This window comes from Spinacia oleracea, chromosome 3, assembly GCF_020520425.1.
Source record: "Spinacia oleracea cultivar Varoflay chromosome 3, BTI_SOV_V1, whole genome shotgun sequence".
Lineage (NCBI taxonomy): Eukaryota > Viridiplantae > Streptophyta > Magnoliopsida > Caryophyllales > Amaranthaceae > Spinacia > Spinacia oleracea.
The window spans coordinates 131,861,083-131,884,582 of NC_079489.1; the positions used below are offsets into that span (position 1 = coordinate 131,861,083).

At 37.2% G+C, this 23,500-nt stretch overlaps 2 protein-coding genes across 2 annotated transcripts; one reads left to right on the forward strand and one right to left on the reverse strand.

The window, feature by feature from the left end:
* Positions 1–6,935: 6,935 nt before the first annotated feature.
* Positions 6,936–7,963, forward strand: LOC130470076 (uncharacterized). The gene is made up of 2 exons (XM_056839654.1): positions 6,936–7,806; positions 7,923–7,963. The coding sequence occupies exons 1-2, from the start codon at positions 6,936–6,938 to the stop codon at positions 7,961–7,963; spliced, it is 912 nt and encodes a 303-aa protein (XP_056695632.1).
* Positions 7,964–8,988: 1,025 nt separating this feature from the next.
* LOC130469406 (uncharacterized) lies at positions 8,989–9,789 on the reverse strand. Its single transcript, XM_056838697.1, has 3 exons — positions 9,582–9,789; positions 9,374–9,472; positions 8,989–9,272 (listed from the first exon to the last, which is right to left on the reverse strand). Exons 1-3 carry the CDS (start codon positions 9,696–9,698, stop codon positions 9,174–9,176), a joined length of 315 nt encoding a protein of 104 aa, XP_056694675.1. The 5' UTR covers positions 9,699–9,789; the 3' UTR covers positions 8,989–9,173.
* Positions 9,790–23,500: the final 13,711 nt, after the last annotated feature.

Consider the following 23,500-nt stretch of genomic DNA (forward strand, 5'->3'; position numbering starts at 1 on the left):
CTGACCAGTTCTGTGCACTGATCTGCACAGCTCAGATCAGAACTGTGCAGATCAGTGCACAGAACTGATCAGAGCTGTGCACTGATCTGCACAGCTCAGATCAGAACTGTGCAGATCAGTGCACAGAACTGATCAGAACTGACCAGTTCTGTGCACTGATCTGCACAGCTCAGATCAGAACTATGCAGATCAGTGCACAGAACTGATCAGTTCTGACCAGTTCTGTGCACTGATCTGCACAGTTCTGATCTGAGCTGTGCAGATCAGTGCATAGAACTGGGCAGTTCTGATCAGTTCTGTACAAATGCTGGGGAATGAATTTGAATATGCAAAATTTTGGTCCACAAACCCACCCAAAAACAGACTGTTCTTTAAAGATTAAGCAACAAAGAAAGCACAACCAAGCTCCTGAAGTAACCTTCAGATACTAACAACCAGCAATTAGATGGTACACAGGAACTTAGCAGACACTTAAATCCAAATAAGATGTTTTTTTTCCGGGTTGGGAGGTAGTTTGGGAGTGCAAACATGGATGACATAATATCCAGCTCCATGAGCATAATATAGAGACCAGTTGCATAAGAATTCAAGGAGTATGGAAATTCCCTGAATAAAGAAGTATCAGGTGTAACCATCCATCATCCTTTGAACAACCACCACTATCCTAAAGCCTCGTACTAATCTATTATTCCACATTTAAGGGTAATTGGGTCGTTATAGTACATATTTAGGCAAAAATGACATTTTCGAACCCAACTTTGAACCAAAGAACCTAAGGAATGTTTTCAAACTTATTACATGTCTCATATGCATAGTTATAACTTTCTAAGCCTCGTAATAATCTATTATTCCACATTTAAGGGTAATTGGGTCGTTATAGTACATATTTAGGCAAAAATTACGTTTTCGAACCCAACTTTGAACCAAAGAACCTAAGGAATGTTTTCAAACTTATTACATGTCTCATATGCATAGTTATAACTTTCTAAGCCTCGTAATAATCTATTATTCCACATTTAAGGGTAATTGGGTCGTTATAGTACATATTTAGGCAAAAATGACATTTTCGAACCCAACTTTGAACCAAAGAACCTAAGGAATGTTTTCAAACTTATTACATGTCTCATATGCATAGTTATAACTTTCTAAGCCTCGTAAAAATCTATTATTCCACATTTAAGGGTAATTGGGTCGTTATAGTACATATTTAGGCAAAAATGACGTTTTCGAACCCAACTTTGAACCAAAGAACCTAAGGAATGTTTTCAAACTTATTACATGTCTCATATGCATAGTTATAACTTTCTAAGCCTCGTAATAATCTATTATTCCACATTGAAGGGTAATTGGGTCGTTATAGTACATATTTAGGCAAAAATGACATTTTCGAACCCAACTTTGAACCAAAGAACCTAAGGAATGTTTTCAAACTTATTACATGTCTCATATGCATAGTTATAACTTTCTAAGCCTCGTAATAATCTATTATTCCACATTTAAGGGTAATTGGGTCGTTATAGTACATATTTAGGCAAAAATGACATTTTCGAACCCAACTTTGAACCAAAGAACCTAAGGAATGTTTTCAAACTTATTACATGTCTCATATGCATAGTTATAACTTTCTAAGCCTCGTAATAATCTATTATTCCACATTTAAGGGTAATTGGGTCGTTATAGTACATATTTAGGCAAAAATGACATTTTCGAACCCAACTTTGAACCAAAGAACCTAAGGAATGTTTTCAAACTTATTACATGTCTCATATGCATAGTTATAACTTTCTAAGCCTCGTACTAATCTATTATTCCACATTTAAGGGTAATTGGGTCGTTATAGTACATATTTAGGCAAAAATGACATTTTCGAACCCAACTTTGAACCAAAGAACCTAAGGAATGTTTTCAAACTTATTACATGTCTCATATGCATAGTTATAACTTTCTAAGCCTCGTAATAATCTATTATTCCACATTTAAGGGTAATTGGGTCGTTATAATACATATTTAGGCAAAAATGACATTTTCGAACCCAACTTTGAACCAAAGAACCTAAGGAATGTTTTCAAACTTATTACATGTCTCATATGCATAGTTATAACTTTCTAAGCCTCATAATAATCTATTATTCCACATTTAAGGGTAATTGGGTCGTTATAGTACATATTTAGGCAAAAATGACATTTTCGAACCCAACTTTTAACTAATCTACAAATTAACTTGGTGAAAAAATAGTTGCCAAAATAGTACCTATCTCACTATTTCTCTTTTTCAACATAAAATCCTTCATCATGATCTCGGCGTGTATAACTCATGTCAACATCGTCAATCATTTGAGGGATATGCCAGGAGGAAGGTGGAATCTCATTAAACTGCTCATCATACTCTTCTTCATCATCTACATCCTCAACGCCAAGTATTCTTCTTTTGCCTTCCAGAACAACTGACCAACTACGATCGGCAGGGTCAACCATGTAAAAGATTTGTTTTGCCTGTGATGCTAATATGAAAGGATCTGCAAGATGCCCAACTCGACTAAAGTTTACAAGTGTCAGGTACCCATGTTCATCCTTTTTGACACCGCGACTAATATCAACCCACTTGCACCGGAATAGAGGAATCTTAAAATACTTATATTCCAACTCTAATATTTCTTCAATGACTCCATAGTAAGAGTTCGTCTTATCTACAAGTGTTCTATCTTTTACACTAGCATACTCTGAAGACAAACATATTGCCGTAACACCACTATTTTGCATCGTCGTTTTGTCATCTTGTCGCTTCGTGTAAAAAGAATAGCCATTGATGTCGTACCCCTCATAAGATATGACTTGACATTTAGGACCATATGCCAACCATCTCACCATGTCAGATACCTCATTAGGCGTGTCGGAAAATTGATCCATCACTCGACGCTTGAACCATGTGAGGAATGAACGATTATGCTCTTTTATCAGTTGAGGACCATTTTTTGAAGGATATTGCTCTCTAAGAAAGTTCATGTGCTCAGCCACGTATGGATGGACTTCACTAAGACTTTGCACCACAAACAGCTCAACCTTACACATCATTTCAGAACTGATTGATATCCTTTTCTTTCCAATTGTACCTTGACCCCCAAGTCTCCCATCATGTCTAGACTTTGGTACTCCGACTTCTTTCAAACGTGCCATATATTGAGAAACCCATGCAGCAACTTCCTCCGCGACGGTTCGTTGGACAATACTAGCTTCAGGTTTGGCCGGATTCATCACTCTATTTTTCAAGGTACCCATTTCCCGTTCAAAGGGATACATGTACCTCATACAAACTGGCCCACAAAGCTTAATTTCACGAACAAGATGAATAATCAAATGAGGCATCATGTCAAAGAATGATGGCGGAAAATACTTTTCAAACCGACACATGGTCTCAAGTACATCAGCCTGCAAATCATCCAGTATTGTTGGATTGATCACCTTGCTACAAATTGTGTTGAAAAAGAAACACAATCTTGTAATGGTATACCTCACTTGTGGCGGCAATATCCCTCGAATTGCAACCGGCAGCAATTGTTGCATCAACACGTGACAATCATGAGATTTCATTCCAACTAATTTCAAGTCAGACATGGACACAAGTCTACGAAAATTTGAAGAGTAACCGGCAGGGACCTTTAAGCCATGCAAAGACTCACAAAAGCTAACTTTCTCCTTTTTAGACAAGGTGAAACAAGCTGGGGGAAAGTACCAGCGTTTTCCCCTTTCTTGAGGTGCCAACTCGGAGCGACCCATAGCAGCCATATCTTGTCTAACTTTAGGCCCATCCTTCGTTTTCCCTTGCATATTCAACAATGTCCCAACAATGGCATCACAAACATTTTTCTCAATATGCATTACATCCAAACAATGCCTAACTTCCAAATCTCTCCAATATGGGAGATCCCAAAAGATAGACCTCTTCTTGTAACCACCACTTGGCTGACCTTTATAAGGCTTACCAAACTCTGTCTCAATGTCTTTAACCCGTTCATAAACCTCACACGCACATAAGGGGGCAGGAGCTTCTCTCATCTCCGATTCTCCATTAAAAGCTTCCTTCTCTTTTCGAAATGGATGATCTTCAGGAAGATACATCCGGTAATCCATGTACACATCTTTCCCACAAAATTTTAGGCGCCTCGAGACCAAATCATCATGACAAACTGGACATGCCTTCTTTCCCTTTACAGAATACCCTGACAAATTTCCATAAGCCGGGAAATCATTTATCGTACAAAAAATCATGGCACGTAAAGTGAAATTGGTTTTGGTGTATGCATCAAACATCAACACCCCTTCATCCCACAACAATTTCAAATCTTCAATGAGTGGCTCTAGATACACATCTATGTCATTTCCGGGTTGTTTAGGCCCAGAGATTAAGAGCGACAACATGATGTATCTACGCTTCATGCATAACCAAGGAGGCAAATTGTATATGGTGAGAAGAACCGGCCAAGTGCTATATTGGGTACTAAGTGTCCCAAATGGGTTCATTCCATCCGTGCAAAGACCAAGCCTGAGATTCCGAACTTCTTCCCTAAAGACCTTGTACTTTCGATCAATGTTCCTCCATTGTGGAGAATCAGCAGGATGCCTCATTAACCCATCTTTCTTCCTCCCTTCGGCATGCCACCTCAAGAGTTTTGCAGTTTTCTCTTCTGAGAAAAGGCGCTTAAATCTTGGTATAATTGGAAGATACCAAAGCACCTTAGCCGGAGAAGGTTTCTTCTTAGTTGATGTTGCATCATTCTCCACGATCTTGTAACGGGACAAACCGCATCTTGGACACTCATGCAGATTTGCATACTGCTTTCGATACAACACGCAATCATTTGGACACGCGTGTATCTTCTCATAATCCATACCCAAAGGACACATAAGCTTCTGGGCCTCATAGTTAGACCTTGGAAGTTTGTTTCCTTCAGGAAGATTACCAGACGTGGCCTCCAAAAACTGTGAAAAACTCTTGTTGGTCCAACCGTTTTCCACCTTTAAGTTGAAATATTCGATGACGGCACCAAGTACAGTTTGTGTAGAACCAGGATATAATGGTGTTGCGGAAGCTTTGATTATACTATCATACATATGGGGACGCTCAACGAAATGATGGTCTTCCACATCATGCATCATATCATCTATCCTATCTTTCTCCTCTTCTTCCTCACTTTCAACACCAATATCATCCTCAATTTCATTATCATCACCATTATCACAATGATTATGCTGACTCGAGCTCGGCATACTAGAACTTGCCCCATGTTCTATGCTCTCACCATGCCATGTCCACGTCGTGTAGTTACCCTTAAAACCGCGACGAACTATGTGATCAACAATATCATCAATATCCCGATACCCCCTTGAATTATTGCAATCACAACAAGGACACAGAATTAAACTTGATTCATGTTCTGATTGATGTTTCAAGGCAACCTTAATGAACTCTTGAATCCCTTGTAAGAACCTTGTAGAAAATCGTTTACTACCATACATCCAACTCCGATCCATTTTCAACCACTAGACCAAATTTTGTCAAAGGTTAGAATATAAACTAGGCTATTCATATCATTATAAATCCAAAATTTTGTAGCAAACCCAAAACATGATTTCATATATCACCTAAATTCATTTCATACCCAAAACTTCATTTCATAACTTTTAATTCAACAAAACCTAACAACTAAAATTCAACAAAACCTAAATCCTAAAATGTACCCAATTAAAATTCAACTAAAATTCAACAAAACCTACAACTAAAATTCAACAAAACCTAAATCCTAAAATGTACCCAATTAAAATTCAACAAATAATATCAACCATTAAAATTCAATTATAATGCATAATTAAAATTCAATTATAATTTCCACAATTAAAATTAAAATGCACAATTAAAATTCAATAAATATCAAAATTAAAATTCAATACCTAAGAGAGGAGAGACTACAATGAACAAGGGCGGCTGAGTGGGCGGCGGCGTGAAGGAGTGAGTGGCCGTGGGCGGCAGGAGTGAGTGAGTGGGCGGCGGCTCTAAAAAGGGAGTACAGCAAGAAGGAGTGAAGCAGTGAAGTGCAGCGCAGTGAAGGGGCAGCGCAGTGAAGAAACGGCGGAAGGCACGGAAGGCGGCAGTGAAGCAACGACGGCAGGGTGAAGCCGCCGGTGAGACTCTAGCAGTGTTGGTGTTGGTTTCATTTGGGAGTGAAGCAGTGTTGGTTGTTTGTCGAGCAAAACCTAAGTCAGAATGAAGCTTGAAAGCAATTAAGCGTGAGCGCGAATTCGAAAAAAAAAAATCAAACACATTTGCGTCGCAGCTTTGTTAAACTGCGACGCAAATGACTCTAGGATGCCCCCCAGAGTCATTTGCGTCGCAGATTAGTAAATCTGCGACGCACTTGATTGAGTTAATTGCGTCGCAGTTTTACTAATCTGCGACGCAAATGACTCTGGGGGGCATCCTAGAGTCATTTGCGTCGTAGTTTAATGAAGCTGCGACGCAAATGACTAAATTTTATGCTAAAATTTGTCATTTGCGTCACATGTTCAGAATGGCGTGGCAAATGCGGGGATGCAAATAAGCCTTTTTCCACTAGTGAATAATAATAATAATAATAATAATAATAATAATAATAATAATAATAATAATAATAATAATAATAATAATAATAATAATAATAATAATAATAATAATAATAATAATAATAATAATAATAATAATAATAATAATAATAATAATAATAATAATAATAATAATAATAATAATAATAATAATAATAATAATAATAATAATAAGGAGAAGAAGAAGAAGAAGAAGAAGAATAATAAAAATAATAATAATAATAATATCGGGGTTCTGATGTGGGTCTTTCAATGTTGTTGGTGGATTTTCAAAATGCCTTCAATTTAGTTGATCGAGCGGCCATGTTACGTGAAGTTCGTCTTCGTTGTCAAGGCATTTCGCGATGGGTAGAATTCTGCTACTCTACTCCATCCAGATTGTATTATGGGGAGCACACCTTATGGTCGTCTCAGGGGGCGCAGCATGGTGATCCCCTTGGTCCTCTGCTTTTTGCTTTGGTTTTACAACCCCTACTTTGTAAAATCAGAGACACTTTTGATGTATGTCTTCAGCCATGGTATTTGGATGACGGCACTACTATTGGTGACACCTTGGTGGTGGGGAAGGTTCTGCAGTTGATTATGGAGGAAGGGCCTTGTCTCGGATTACATCTTAACGTGGAGAAGACTGAGGTCTTATGGCCTGTAGAGGACCCTCGAAGCAGGGCTGTGGGAGTATTTCCTCCTGATATTGCTCGTCCTTTGCATTGTGTTAAGTTGCTTGGTGGACCCGTTAGTTCCAATCCAGTTTTTATTGGTGAGCTTGTGATGCAGAGGATGACAAAGACCATTGGGCTTATGGATAAGGTTGCTCAGCTTGATGATCCTCGGTGTGAGATGTTGTTACTTAGGGCATGTACCGGAATTTCTAAACTCTACTTTGCTTTGTGTACTTGTCCTTCTGCTATTTTTGAGGCGGCTCAGCGCACATTCGATGAGGCTCTTCGATCTTCCTTGGAGCGTATTGTTACTGCTTCGGGGTCTGGCTTTGGCGATTGGCAGTGGCGACTTGCCACCTTACCTTTTTCTTTTGGCGGGCTTGGTGTTTATTCTGTAGGTGATGTTCGTCATTATGCTTTTCTTGCTTCTCGATTGCAGTCTTTTGGTTTGCAGACAAAGCTTCTACGGCATGTTGGCTTTGTTGGTCCTGGTCGAGCATTTGAAGATGCGTTGAGTTTATTTAATAGAACGGTGGAGTATGACATTCTAAGTAACCCTAGTGAGGTCGTTGCCCCTAAACTCATGAAGAATTGGCAGATATATATTTCACAAAGGTTACTGCATCTACAGAATCCACCTTCTCTTTATCCCCTCGACAATCGGCATTGTAGAAATCGCAGCAAGGAGATCACACCTCTGCTTGGCTTCGTGCGGTCCCTATATCAGCTTTGGGACAGACGATGAATGCTAAGACTTACCGATGTGTGTTGTGTTACCGGTTGGGGGTTCCTTTGTTTTTTTATTAGGGCGTCATGTTCTGCTTGCTCCAGGATCTTTGCGGGAGATATCTTCGGTGACAATGCGGTGTCATGTGCTGGCATTGTGGGAATTAAACATCGGCATAATGTGGTTCGGGATACCCTTGTTGATGTTTGTTATCGGTATGGGATTTCGGCGCGGAAAGAGGTTGATGAAGGAAATAATGCCCTTGGTCCAAGTATGCATCTAATGTTAAGTCTAATAAATGCGGTTCAGTATTAATTAACAAGTTAATAAATTCAGTGAGATCAAGTGAGCTGAATGCCTAGCTAGAGGCCACTTCAGTTCAAGTGGAATTAATGATATTAATCCACAACTTACTCTTGACTGAACCCATAGGGTCATTTGCATCGCACTTTTAAGCATATTTGCGTCGCAGATCGTGCGTGGCAAAAGCTCTCGACGCAAATGACTAAAAGTCATTTGCGTCGCACATTTGTGCGACGCAAATAACCTCATTTGCGTCGCACATTTAGCAAATGTGCGACGCAAATAACTTTTCAACATGATGCCTGAAAAGTCATTTGCAACGCACATTAGCTAAATGTGCGACGCAAATAAGGTTCATTTGCGTCGCACATTTAGCTAATGTGCGTTGCAAATGACTTTTCAGGCACCATGTTGAAAAGTTATTTGCAACGCACATTAGATAAATGTGCGACGCAAATGACTTTTAGGCGCAAAAAAAAAAAGTCATTTGCCACGCACAATAGCTTAATGTGCGACGCAAATGACAATTTTAGCGCCAAAAAATTAAGTCATTTGCCTCGCACATTGAGCTAACGTGCGTTGCAAATGACTTATTTTTTTAAAAAAATATTCGTTTTTTAATATTTTAGTTGGAAATTCCGACATGATCGTCTTTGAAATTAGACGGTTCATTCCCAATACCGGGAATACATTTATAATTAATACCTGTCACAAAAGTTTACAACGTAATTAACGTTCCCAATAAAAGGCAATTAAATTCGTCATAGATCGATCAACCAACATGTTACAACAAACATAAAATTATTACAACAAAGGTACGTAGCTAGCTAGAGATCAAGTTCATATTACAAATTAAGCTAAAAATTCGACATTGTTCATGAAGTAATCTGCCCAAAAATCTTTCACCTCATTAATCTCCTCCGCTGAATAAGGCAATGTTCTTGAAAAATCCTAAAAAAGTGTAAATAATTCAATTTATCAACGATTGATCAATATAATAGTTTTGTGTACTTCAATTTATTATATAAAGTACGTAGTTTATGAGAACATACCTTAGTAAGATCTTGACTATTACCATGATTCATTATTATGTCGTACATAAAACGCATGACGTAGTAGCCACAATCTAGTGATCCCGGTTGTTGAGCACACTAAATGCATTAAAATAAATAACACAAGTAAAATTTCTATCACATTGTATGTTATAATTTTGAAAAACTTATTTCTTAGGTAAATAATAAACTAATTATATATATATACCTGTGCTGGAATCCATGTTAATTTAGTTCCCTTAGATTGTCCACCTAGTCTCTTGTAACTCCGAAAAGCACTACACATTCGATAAAATATGCAATTATATATACTTTGTTTACACATGTAAATGCAAAGAATATTTTACATGTAAGTGCAATTATATACTTTGTTTACACATGTAAATGCAATTATATACGTAGTAGTCACATTTAAGGCTAATTGGGTCGTACGTTCTAGGTCATTTTTAGGCATGTTTTACATGTAAGAACCTAAGGAATGTTTTCAAACTTATTACACATCTCATATGCATAGTTATAACTTTGTAAGGCCCTTTACAATCTATTATTTCACATTTAAGGCTATTTGGGTCGTCCTAGGTCATTTTTAGGCAAAAATGATGTTTTCGAACCCAACTTTGAACCAAAGAACCTAAGGAATGTTTTCAAACTTATTACACGTCTCATATGCATAGTTATAACTTTCTAAGGCCTTTTACAATCTATTATTTCACATTTAAGGCTATTTGGGTCGTCCTATGTCATTTTTAGGCAAAAATGATGTTTTCGAACCCAACTTTGAACCAAAGAACCTAAGGAATGTTTTCAAACTTATTGCACGTCTCATATGCATAGTTATAACTTTCTAAGTCCCTTTACAATCTATTATTTCACATTTAAGGCTAATTGGGTCGTCCTAGGTCATTTTTAGGCAAAAATGATGTTTTCGGACCCAACTTTGAACCAAAGAACCTAAGGAATGTCTTTGAACCCAATTTTCATACTTTTCGTAGTATGGACATAAGATGAATGTCTTAGAACTAAGTGCACTCATGGACCTCGTCATGTACAATAGAATTCGATCTGCATCGGACTTTAACATGGTGGCCGAGATCATCTCCGGGCACATGAATCCAATACTATTGGGGTGACAATCATCGTGAAAACACAACTCTAATTTATTCAATAGAGTTCTAAAGGGATTCTAATTAAACTAATTGGTATTCTAATAGGATTCTAAATCCTTTCCCATGACTCTATAAATATGTGCCTAGGTTCACAAATTTATATACAAGTTTTCAAGTATTCAAAGCTAGGATTTTTAAGCAGACAAAATCAGCCATAACACTTGCCCTATTTAGCCGAAAATAAGTAGTATCTTAAGGGCGATACTAGTTGGTCAATCTTAAGGCGGATCCGGACGTTCTGTGGACTTTCTATGGAGGGACGACACTTGGAGTCCTAAAGACTTGTTCTTGTTCGGTTCGGGTGCAGCTAGGGAGGGCGCGCTTCAAAGTGTATGCATGCTAGACTAATTATATGATTATGTGCAATTAATATGTATCCTGGCATTAAGGTTTTTCCGCATGATTTATGTTATTCATATGTATCATAACCTAACAGTGGTATCACGAGCCTATTATTATTTGCATAATCTTTAAATTGCTTAACATGGTTAAATTTTACAAATTTGCAAAGAATTAAAAGGGGTGATTAATTTTCGTAATTGTTAATTAATTGCAAATTGCGTTTATTTAATTATATGTACGCAGTTTTTCGGCAGCTTCTTCGTTACTCAACCAAATCGAGTGATTTTTGTGTCAATTCCGCATGTAAAAGGCGTTCTAAAAATTTTGACAAAAACATTATTTTTAGGCCGAACCCAGAATTACCAAATTTGAAGCCTAACTGTGACTTTTGGGAGGTTTTAGTTTTTCGAACGCAAAAGTTTATAATTTTTAGATGTTAAATTGAATATTTGCGATTCTTGTTGTTAAATCTTGAATTTTTGATTGACCTACTGTATAGTTTAACAAATTGAATGCCTAAGCTTGTTAATTATACAACCTAATTTATAATTGTAATTAATTTGTTGAAATTCGAATAATTTAGAATTTGATTTGATTTTCATAATTAATTGACGATTTAATTAGGTATCCATGATTAAAAACCATCATAAAAATTGTTAATTTATGATAAATTTTAAATTTTTATGACCTAGATTTGAATCCATGTTAATCGGAAATTAATTGATTAATAAATTTTCGATTTTTCGCCCTAAAATTATGAAATTAATATGATTTATTAATTTGTCGTTAATTTTAAATTAAAAATTTTAAATTTTATGAAAATCGCTCATGAATGTTGCACGCACAAAGCAATGGTCGCTACGTGTTACCCTTAAGGGGTGTTGCATAGTGCGGGCACGCGACGACGAGCAAGGGAGCTCGTCGCCCGTGCGGTACGAATGCAGCGAGCAACATAGCATGGTGCGCGCGCGAGACAATGGTGCTAGCCATGTGTGCTATGCGATGGGCGATGAGCGATGGGCAATGGTCAAGGCACTGCGAGCAGTCGCGTGTGGGCAGCAAGCAAGCTGCGCCACAGCGCGCACTGCCTCGCGCCAGCGAGCGATGGCTCGCGTGCAGCAAGCGATGCCTCGCGAGGTAGAGCTGCTGCGATGCGATGCGGGCGAGCAGGCTGCGCGCAAGCGTGGCTTGGCTTGCTGCGTTTGCGCGTGGCTGCTGCTACTCGTGCCTTGTGCAACGGTCAGTCGAGGGGCGATGCGGCCTCGTGGCTCGATGGGGCTTGGGCGCAAGCCCAAGTGCCTCGTCTTGCGACGATTGACACGTTTTGGTTTTAATTTGGATTTTCAGTTCGGAAATAATTTTAATTAACTTTAAAATTAATAATTTAAATTGTTTTCTCGGAATTTAATTTTGATTATTATAATTATTATAAATTTTAATTTATACTAATTTTTTTACTAAAATTAAACCTTGAATTAATTTAAATTCATTTAATTAACTGAAAATAAATTAAATATATGGATTCGATTATAATTTTATATGAGCTTTAAATTTTTTTTAAACTTGTATGTTTCTGGTTAGACTAGAAATACCTTTTTATGTTTAAAATTAGTAAAGCATATAAAGTTATTGGTTTAAGTGGGAGCCTTTAGTCATATGGTCTTGATTAGGTCTACAAATCCTTTAAGGTTAAACAACTTGATAATTGGTAGATTATTGGTGCCCTTGATTAATTGCTGCAAATATTTATGGTGCCCTTGATTAATTGCTGCAAATATTTATGTGATGCATAACATGTTTTACTAACCAGCTATGTGGGCCATTCATGATAATGAATGGGTGAATGGTATATATTGTATATGTACTGTTTTGCAGGTTATTGAAAGTGACTAGTATGGCCCAAATAGGATAGAAAATATGGTCTGCGTACCATTAATTTGAATGTAATTGGTCTAATGCACCAAAGTTTGTTTTTCAATTCAAATATGGTCTGCGTACCATCAAATAGTTGTAATTAGTTTAATTATAGCTTATCCTATTTGAAGAAAATGGCGCCTCCCATGGAGAAATTCAAGACGGAGTTTCCAATCCATTTTCAAGACGGACTTTGAAGTTGAAGCTTCAAGATGAAGTCGGGCCATACTAGATCACATCTATCTTATGCATGCTTTAAGTTATTTATTGTTTTAAAATATGTCTTAATTATGCATGAGATTATGGCTTGATTATGTTCCATGATTAAGGATTTTAGTTCACTTAAAATCTAACCAACATAGTAAGAGCCTTAAGTTCCAAAGTTTAAAAATTGAGTTAAAAGGTGTCATGCCAAAATTACACTTACTTGGATAACCTTTACATCAATCTAGTAATAGTTTTACGCTCAAGGAGGTGTTACTTATTGATCCTAAAGGGGTAAGGTACACAAATAATTGTGAGTACGTGTTAGTTTTGGTGAAACTCAACGATATAAGTAAGGAGTCCTTTTATGTCGTGGAAAAATTGATAGGTTTACCTAATAAGTCTTTAGACGTACCTATTAACCAAGAGTAGTTCCTAGACTATTAGCAAAAGGCTTTTGCTTACCTTAAAGAATTTAGAATTGAGTCTAAATACATAACGTGCTTAAATTCTTCAATGGTTTTAGGGTCTTGGAATCATTTTATTCACACCTGTCGGAACACATAACTTGAATAAAATGCTTAATGAACATTAAATTATGCATGCATGCTAGAATTTAAAGTTTATTAAGAGAACTGTGAATGGTTATTTATTTGTTTATTCTTTTTGAATTGTAGTTTTAACTATGGCAAACAACAATTCATTCAACATCCGATCAATTCTCGAAAAGGAGAAGTTGAACGGGAAAAACTTCCTAGACTGGCAAAGGAACTTGCAAATAGTTCTTATGCAGGAAGAAAAGGATTATGTCCTAGAAGAGGCGATGCCCGAAGCCGCGGGCGACGGGGTCACTCAGGCAGCCCTCGATCGTTGGATTGATGCCAACAAGGATGTAAAATGTCTAATGCTTGCAACCATGAGTGCAGATCTACAAAAAACGTTCATCAACTCAGATGCTTTCACGATCATCAGTGAGTTAAAGAACACTTTCCAAGATCTGGCTCGAGTCGAAAGATTCGAGACTCATAGGCAAATTCTTGAGACTGAGATTAAGAAAGGCGAGCCCGTAAGTCCACATGTTCTCAAGATGATTGGACTCATTGAGAATATGAGTCGGCTAGATCAGCAATTCTCTCAGGAAATGGCTGTAGACACCATCCTCCATTCTCTTCATAACGGGTATGATCAGTTCAAGTTGAACTACAGTATGAATAGTCTGGACAAAATGCTCACTGAGCTTCGCGGTATGCTGAAAACAGCTGAAAAGACGCTCAAAAGTGATAAGCAAGATGTGCTTATGGTGCGTGGGGGCAAGTTCAAGAAATCTGGTAAGAAGAGGAATGCTAAGAAAGGTGGCAAGAGGGCCAGCCCCACTAAGCAAACTGGCGCCAAGTCTGAAAAGAGGAAGGTCAGTCAACCCACTTCTGAATCCGAATGCTTCTACTGCAAGAAGAAGGGACATTGGAAGAGAGATTGCTTGAAGCTAAAGGAAGACCAGAAGAACGGAACAGTCGTTCCATCTTCAGGTATTTTCGTTATAGACTGTATACTTGCTAATTCAACTTCTTGGGTATTAGATACAGGTAGTGGCTCACACTTATGTTCCAATCCACAGGAACTAAGAAGAAGTAGAAGGTTAAGCAAGGGTGAAATCGACCTACGAGTGGGAAATGGAGCACAGATTGCTGCATTAGCTGTAGGAAATTATTATTTGTCGTTGCCCTCTGGGCTAGTTTTGGAACTGAAAGAGTGCTTCCATATTCCAAGTCTTACTAAAAACATCATTTCTGTTTCTTGCTTGGATGCTAAGGGATTTTCCATTTTAATAAAACACAATAGTTGCTCGTTTTATTTTAAAGAGATGTTTTATGGATCTGCTAGATTAGTCAATGGACTTTATTTATTAGATCACGACAAACAAGTTTATAACATAAATACCAAAAAGGCCAAAAAGGATGATTCAGATCTCACCTATCTGTGGCATTGTCGATTAGGCCATATTAACTTGAAACGCATAGAAAGACTTCAAAAGGAAGGAATTCTAGAACCATTTGACTTGGAGGATTATGGTAAGTGCGAATCATGTTTACTTGTCAAAATGACAAAGCAACCTTTCTCTAAAATTGGAGAAAGAGCAACTGGACTATTGGGTTTAATCCATACAGATGTATGTGGACCAATGAGTACAAATGCTAGAGGTGGGTTCAGCTACTTTATCACTTTCACTGATGACTTCAGTAGATATGGTTATATCTACCTAATGAAGCATAAGTCTGAATCCTTTGACAAATTCAAGGAATTTCAGAGTAAAGTAGAGGATCAATTAGGCAAGAAGATTAAGGCACTGCGGTCTGATAGAGGCGGTGAATATCTGTGCTATGAATTTGATGACCATCTGAAAGAATGTGGAATTCTATCATAATTGACTCCTCCTGGAACACCACAATGGAACGGTGTGTCGGAACGGAGGAACAGAACCTTGCTAGATATGGTTAGATCAATAATGGGTCAGGCCGAACTTCCAATATAATTTTGGGGACATGCACTAAATACAACTGCACTCACTATAAATAGAGCTCCGTCTAAAGTTGTTGAAAAGACTCCATATGAGTTATGGTTTGGAAAGCCTCCAAATGTGTCTTTTCTTAAGATTTGGGGATGTGAAGTATACGTCAAACGATTAATTTCAGACAAACTTCATCCAAAATCTGACAAATGTATCCTTGTGGGCTATCTAAAGGAAACAAAGGGGTATTACTTCTACAATACATCTGAGAACAAGGTGTTTGTTGCTCGAGATGGTATCTTTTTGGAAAAGGATCACATTTCCAAGATGACAAGTAGGAGAAAAGTAGACCTCGAAGAAATTCGAGTCGAACAAAAAAATCTAGAGAATGCTCAAGATGACATTCAGGATGAAACTCAGAGATCTTTAGAAGTTTCTGGTGAGAATCATGGACCATCTAGAAATGTAACCCCGCGTAGATCGCAGAGATATAAATCTCAACCAGAAAGGTACTTAGGTATTTTGACGAACGAGAGCTATGACGTTCTATTACTTGAAAGTGATGAACCTCCGACTTACAAACAAGATATGACGAGCCCTAGCTCCAAGCAATGGCAAGAAGACATGCAATCTGAATTAGACTCCATGTAAGAAAACCAAGTGTGGGAATTGGTCGATTTGTCAGATGGCTACCAAGCCATAGGAAGAAAAGGGGTTTTCAAACTGAAAAAGGACAAGGATGGGAAACTTGAAGTTTTCAAAGCTAGATTGGTTGCAAAAGGTTACAGGCAAGTCCACGGTGTGGATTACGATGAAACCTTTTCACCAGTTGCAATGCTAAAGTCTATTCGGATAATGTTAGCAATCGCTGCATATTACGATTACGAAATATGCCAGATGGATGTCAAAACCGCTTTCTTAAACGACGTTTTAACAGAAACTGTGTTTATGACACAGGCTGAGGGTTTTGAGGATCCAAAGAAAGCTAAAAAGGTATGCAAGCTTAAGAAATCAATCTACGGATTGAAGCAGGCATCAAGGAGCTGGAATATACGTTTTGATGAAGCAGTCAGTGACTTTGGATTCATCAAGAACGCAGACGAATATTGTGTATACAAGAAGGTCAGTGGGAGCAAAATTGCTTTTCTAGTATTATATGTCGACGACATATTACTTATCGGAAATGACATTCCTATGTTGAACTCTGTCAAGATTTGGCTTGGGAAATATTTTTCGATGAAGGATCTAGGAGAAGCACAGTACATACTGGGCATCAAGATTTACAGAGATAGATCTAAGAAGATGATTGGACTTAGTCAAAGCACTTATATCAATAAGGTGCTTGAAAGGTTCAAGATGGAAGACTCCAAGCGAGGCTACCTACCCATGTCTCATGGAATGACTCTAAGCAAGACTCAGTGCCCAAAAACACTTGATGAGCGTAGACGAATGAATGGGATTCCATACGCATCATTGATTGGTTCAATAATGTATGCTATGATATGTACACGCCCGGATGTTGCGTATGCACTCAGTGCTACGAGCAGATACCATTCAGACCCAGGAGAGGCACATTGGACTGCTATGCCAAGAACATTCTGAAGTACCTGAAAAGGCACAAAGATGATTTCCTGGTCTATGGTGGAGATGATGAATTAATTGTAAAAGGCTATACGGACGCAAGTTTCTAAACCGACAAAGATGATTTCAGATCACAGTCTGGGTTTGTCTTCTGCCTCAACGGAGGTGCAGTAAGCTGGAAAAGTGCTAAGCAAAGCACCATTGCGGATTCTACAACTGAAGCGGAGTACATTACTGCACATGAAGTAGCAAAGGAAGCTATATGGCTAAGGAAGTTCATAGGTGAACTTGGTGTAGTCCCCTCCATTAAAGGACCAATAGCTCTGTATTGTGATAATAATGGAGCTATTACACAAGCAAAGGAGCCTAGACACCACCAAAGAGTCAAGCATGTACTTCGTAGATTTCACCTTCTACGAGAGTTTGCTGAAAGAAAAGAAGTCGAGATTAGCAAGATTGGAACCGATGACAACATCTCAGGTCCATTGACTAAACCTCTGCCGCAGGCGAAGCACAACTCGCACACTGCAGCTATGGGAATCAAGCGTATTGGAGAATGGCTTTGATGTCCTTGTTTAATGTTTTAAAGTTTTAGAGTTTAATACTTTGTAAAACATTATTGGTTAATGATTCACAATAAATGAATAGAATTCATTTTTCCATTTAATTTGTGGTTTATTAAATGATGAGTCCCTTCAATTTGACGAAATATTCAAGATAGAATGTCAGGACCAGTCCTGTGACTAAGAAATGTCTATCAAGTGAACTTGAATGTCAAAAGTTGAAAATGGTCCCTGGTCGAAGTTTTCTATAAAAATGGACGCATAGAAAACGTTAGACGAATAGAATGCAAGATGACTAGTAGTTCTGTTTCTTGAAATATGTGGACATGGCAATGTCGTAATCATTTGCATAGCTACTTACTTTGGGAAGACTAGTATCGGACAGACCTATGAAACTTTACTGTAAGAGATGAAAATCTGTCATAAGTAAATTTCATTAAAATTATTAGACACTAATCCTCTATACCTGAGTGGTTTGAGATTACTTGTTTGAGAACTGCTTACTTTGACGTTGTCAACCATCGCACCGTAAAAGGAGGCTATAAAGGCAACGCTAAGGTAATCACCTATCAAACGATGTCTAATCTCAAGATCGCAAGATTGGGATTTTCCTCCCATAAATCGGGATGAGATGCTGAAAGTTGTACAAGGTCACTCGGAGAGCTAGAAACTGTAAAATGCATGGTCGTGCTCAGATGAATCATAGGCTATGATTATCTGTTTATTTGATCAGTTGAACTCTGAAACCGAGAAATACCTCTAGACATAATAAGGATGATAACTCTTACCTTATGTTCATGAGCAAGCATCAAGCGATAAAGGAATTAGGAAATGCACACTTGTCCCTAAGGACAAGTGGGAGACTGAAAAAAATAATGCCCTTGGTCCAAGTATGCATTCTATGTTAAGTCTAATAAATGCGGTTCAGTATTAATTAACAAGTTAATAATTCAGTGAGATCAAGTGAGCTGAATGCCTAGCTAGAGGCCGCTTCAGTTCTGGTTTTTGTGGGAGCTAAGATCGTCAAAGGCAAGTAAATGAATACTCCGGAAACGATGATATTGCCGGAAACGGAAATATGGATCGTATCGGAAATATAAATATTATCCAAGTCGTAGATGTTGCCGGAAACGGAAACATGGTACGTATCGGAAAATATTATCGGAAATGGAAATATTGCCGGAATCAGAAATATTGTCGGAAACGGAAATATTGTCAGAATAAGAAATATTATCGGAATCGAAAAATAATTCCGGAAACGGAAATATTAAATATTTGTTTGAAACAGAAAATTAATTTCGGAATCGAAAATGTTAAATATTGTTCGTATCGGAAATGAATTCCGGAATCGGGAATTTAATCTGAAGCGCGTCGTACGAATTAGCATCGGACGAGACTTGCTAGACGAAGGCCCGGCACGAAGCCAGGCCTGCGTCCAGCAAGCCATGCGCATCAACACAACGCAGCAAGGCCACGCCAGGCCCAGCATGGCGCGCGCACAACATGGGCTGCGAGCAATGCTCGTGGGCTGCGAGGCTTGCGCGGGCTGTGCGGTGCTCGTGCTCGTGTGCGGTTGTGTGCGATACGAATCCTAAAGCTATTGGAATTCGTTCTATGATTAAATCCTAATCCTAGTAGATAGAATTTATTTAATAGAGTTCTAAAGGGATTCTAATTAAACTAATTGGTATTCTAATAGCATTCTAAATCCTTTTCCATGACTCTATAAATATGTGCCTAGGTTCACAAATTTATATACAAGTTTTCAAGTATTCAAAGCTAGGATTGTTAAGCAGAAAAATCAGCCATAACACTTGCCCTATTTAGCCGAAAATAAGTAGTACCTTAAGGGCGATTCTATTTGGTCAATCTTAAGGCGGATCCGGACGTGCTGTGGACTTTATACGGAGGGAAGACACTTGGAGTCCTAAAGACTTGTTCTTGTTCGGTTCGGGCGCAGTTAGGGAGGGCACGCTATAAAGTGTATGCATCCTAGACTAATTATATGATTATGTGCAAATAATATGTATCCTGGCATTAAGGTTTTTACGCATGATTTATGTTATTCATATGTATCATAACCTAACAGTTGATATTGGTCTATCTGGAGGGAACGATGGAGCTCTCCGACCTGCAGACGTGTTACTCTACTCTTGGGATCGGGGCTATGATGTGTGTGTTGACTTGACGGGATCTTCTCCCTTGACACAGTATGGGTTGTCTGGATTTGTCCCGGGTCGGGTTGTGACCGATGCGGCTATTCGGAAGCGGGTCAAGTACGAAGCACGTTGTCGGCAATTGGTTATGGCTTTCTTCCGTTCTCTTTCTCTTCTTTAGGGGAGCTGGATAAGGATGTTGTTGCATTGCTGAAGAGGGTTCAGAAGTTCTCTAGGGATCAGGACATTGGGGCTCGTGCTGCTGCTCATATTTTCACCAGAATAGGTTTTGCTATAACCAGAGGAGTGGGGGGCCAGATTATATCTCGGCTTCCCACTAATTATTTGTAAAATGTTTGACTGTGTTAGCATTTGATTTATAATAATAATAATAATAATAATAATAATAAATAATAATAATAATAATAATAATAATAATAATAATAATAATAATATTGGAATTGTTGGTCTGGGTGGGGGCCCAGATTTTATCTCGGCTTCCCACCAATTATTTGTAAAATATTTGACTTTGTTAGCGTTTGATTCATAAAAATAGTAATAATAATAATAATAATAATAATAATAATAATAATAATAATAATAATAATAATAATAATAATAATAATAATAATAATAATAACAAGTTCTTTCCCCCTAATATTCCTAAGTCTTTGCATAGTGTTAAGTTGCTTGGGGGTGCCGCCAGTTCCTGTTATGATTTTAGTGATGAGCTTGTGATGCAGAGAGCGACCAATACCATTGTGCTTATGGATAAGGTTGCTAAGCTTGATGACCCTCAATGTGAGTTGTTGTTACTTAGGGCATGTACCGGCGTTTCCAAACTCTCCTTTGCTTTGGGTACTTGTCCTTCTAGTATTTTTGAGGCGGCTCAACGCACATTTGATGGGGCACTTCGATCTTTCTTGGAGCGCATTGTTACTGCTTCGGGGCCTGGGTTTGGAGATTGGCAGTGGCGGCTTGCCACCTTACCTTTTGCGTTTGGAGGGCTTGGTGTTTATTCCGCAGGTGATGTTCGTCATTATGCTTTTCTTGCTTCTCGGTTACAGTCTTCTGTTTGCAGACACAGTTTCTCTGACATGCTGGAATTGTTGGTCTGGGTCGAACCTTTGAAGATGCGTTGAGTCTATTGAATAGAATTACGGAGTCTGACATTTTGAGTAATCCTAGTGAGGTGGTTACCCCTAAATTCATGAAGAAATTGGCAGATATATACTTCACAAAGGTTACTGCATATGCAAAATCCACATTTAGGATTATCTTGAGGGAGCGACGGATCTCTCATACCTGCAGATGTGTTACTCTACTCTTGGTATCGGGGCCGTGATGTGTGTGTTGATTTGACAGGATCTTCTCCTTTGACACAATCTATGATGTCTGGTTTTGTTCTGGGACGGGTTGTGACTGAAGCGGCTAATCTAAAGCGGGTCAAGTATGACGCAAGTTAACGGGAAATTGGTTATGGTTTTCTTCCTTTCTCCTTTTCTTCTTTGGAGGAGCTGGATAAGGATGTTGTTGTGTTGCTGAAGCGAGTTCGGAAGTTCTCTAAGACGCAAGACATTGTGGCTCGTGTTGCTGCTCATATCTTCACAAGGATATGCTTTGCTATAGCTAGAGGAGTGTCTGATTGTATCTCGGCTTCCCACTAATTTTTTGTACATTGATTGACTTTGTTAACATTTGATATAATCATAATAATATTAATAATAATAATAATAATAATAATAATATAATAATATAATAATAATAATAATAATAATAATAATAAATTATATTAATAATAATAATAATAATATAATAATAATAATAATAATAATAAAAAAAATAATAATAATCTGATCTGAACTGAACTTATTTTTTCTAATATAATCTGATCTGGATTTATTTTTCTGATTTTATCTGATCAGATTAAATCTGAAATAAGTAATAAGGTCCTAAAATAAGGTGAACTAAACATGGCTTTAATTTTATAACAACCTTAATTAATTCAAAGAAAAAATAGTTGGCTCATTGAAAGATGATTGTACTTATGTCAAAGAAAGCATAATGAATACAGATGAGTATGGAGAGTGTTTTTCTTGTTACTAGATTAGGTATCGTGCACGCACGGATATTATACAATTATCATTGAAATATTGTTTTAATAAAATATTTGAGTAACGAAATAATTATTTGAAAATAAAGTAGTACGAAGTACAAAATATTTGTAATTTTGAAATATTAATTATTCAAACATATTGAATCTTTTCCATAAAAATTGTCAAAATAAGTAAATGAAATTTTTTAAAAAACTTTTGGCGGAAAAAATTTTCACCAGAAAAGTTTAATTATAAAGTAATAGATGGTATCAGTGTACACCTCATTAGCCCCGACCCTAAACATAAGTGGAAGGTGCGACTATTTAGAGCCCGAGGTGCCGGGGCGGAGAAGGGACCAAAAACTAGTCGGCAATATTTTTTGTACTACTCTCTCCGTCCCAAAATATTATTTATATATTTCATTTTGGGTTTCCCAAAATGTTATTTATATATTTCATTTTGGGTTTCCCAAAATTTTCTTTACATTACCTTTTATATTATCACATAAATGTTTTAATATTTTATTAAAATTTGTGTCAAAATAATTTTAACTAATTAAATTCATTGCGGTATTTAATCTTTCACACTATTTCATTAGGACATTAACTTTTTTCCGTTTTCACAATGTCAATAGTAAAACAAACCCATTATAAATAAACGTAATTTTCCTTAGGAATCACAATACATATTAATTAGTCGTTAAATTGCGTACAAAATGCAAAATGTAAAGAACAATTTGGAACATAGGGAATTAAGGAGCAGTAGACTAGTAGACCAGCAGTAATCAAAAGTGTGACAAGGAGATTAAGAAGTTTTTCTGGTTCAGTTGTAAGAGATTTTCTGAATCTATACTAGATATGGTATAATAAGGGCAAAATAGTAACTTTAGTTGGTATATTAAATGCTAAATGGTAAGTTCATGTAATAAATTGAGTCTCGCCCATGAAAAATAACATTTATCTTTGACTTGTTAGTACCAAACTATGTTGTTCATAACAAAATAAAAATGAAACCACATTACCAAACTATATTATTTGATATCACATGAGAAAATACAACTACTTTTCTTGTACCAAACTATATGGTTTGGTAACTAAATAAAAATGCAAAATATTAATATATCATTTCAATGGTATACCTAGTATAAATTAAGACTTCCCCGGTTATAAAAGCTAACCAGGGAAAGTCATATTTTATAGCTAACAGACACGCACCCAAGTTCAATCCCACAACTTCAATCCCACAACTTCCCTTTCTTTTGGCATTTTTGTTTTCTTTTTCTATTATTACTATGTTGACAACTTTCTAACTTTCTATTTCTTTTTAGCAAGTGTTATTAACTTGAAATCTTGTTAATTCTATATTCTTCCTCCGTTTCAGAAAGATCGAACCATTTATGTTTTACACTATTTACATTACGATTTTGGCCATTTTTTGTAAATCATACGTAAATAAATTTTAGTCATGTAGGGTCATATTAGATTTTTATCGATATATATTTTTTAAATATTAATTTTTTATAATTTTTACTTGCACACGATTTAAGATATTAAGAGTCAGAATAATGGTTAGGGGGGTAAAAGTCAACCTTGGTGCGAT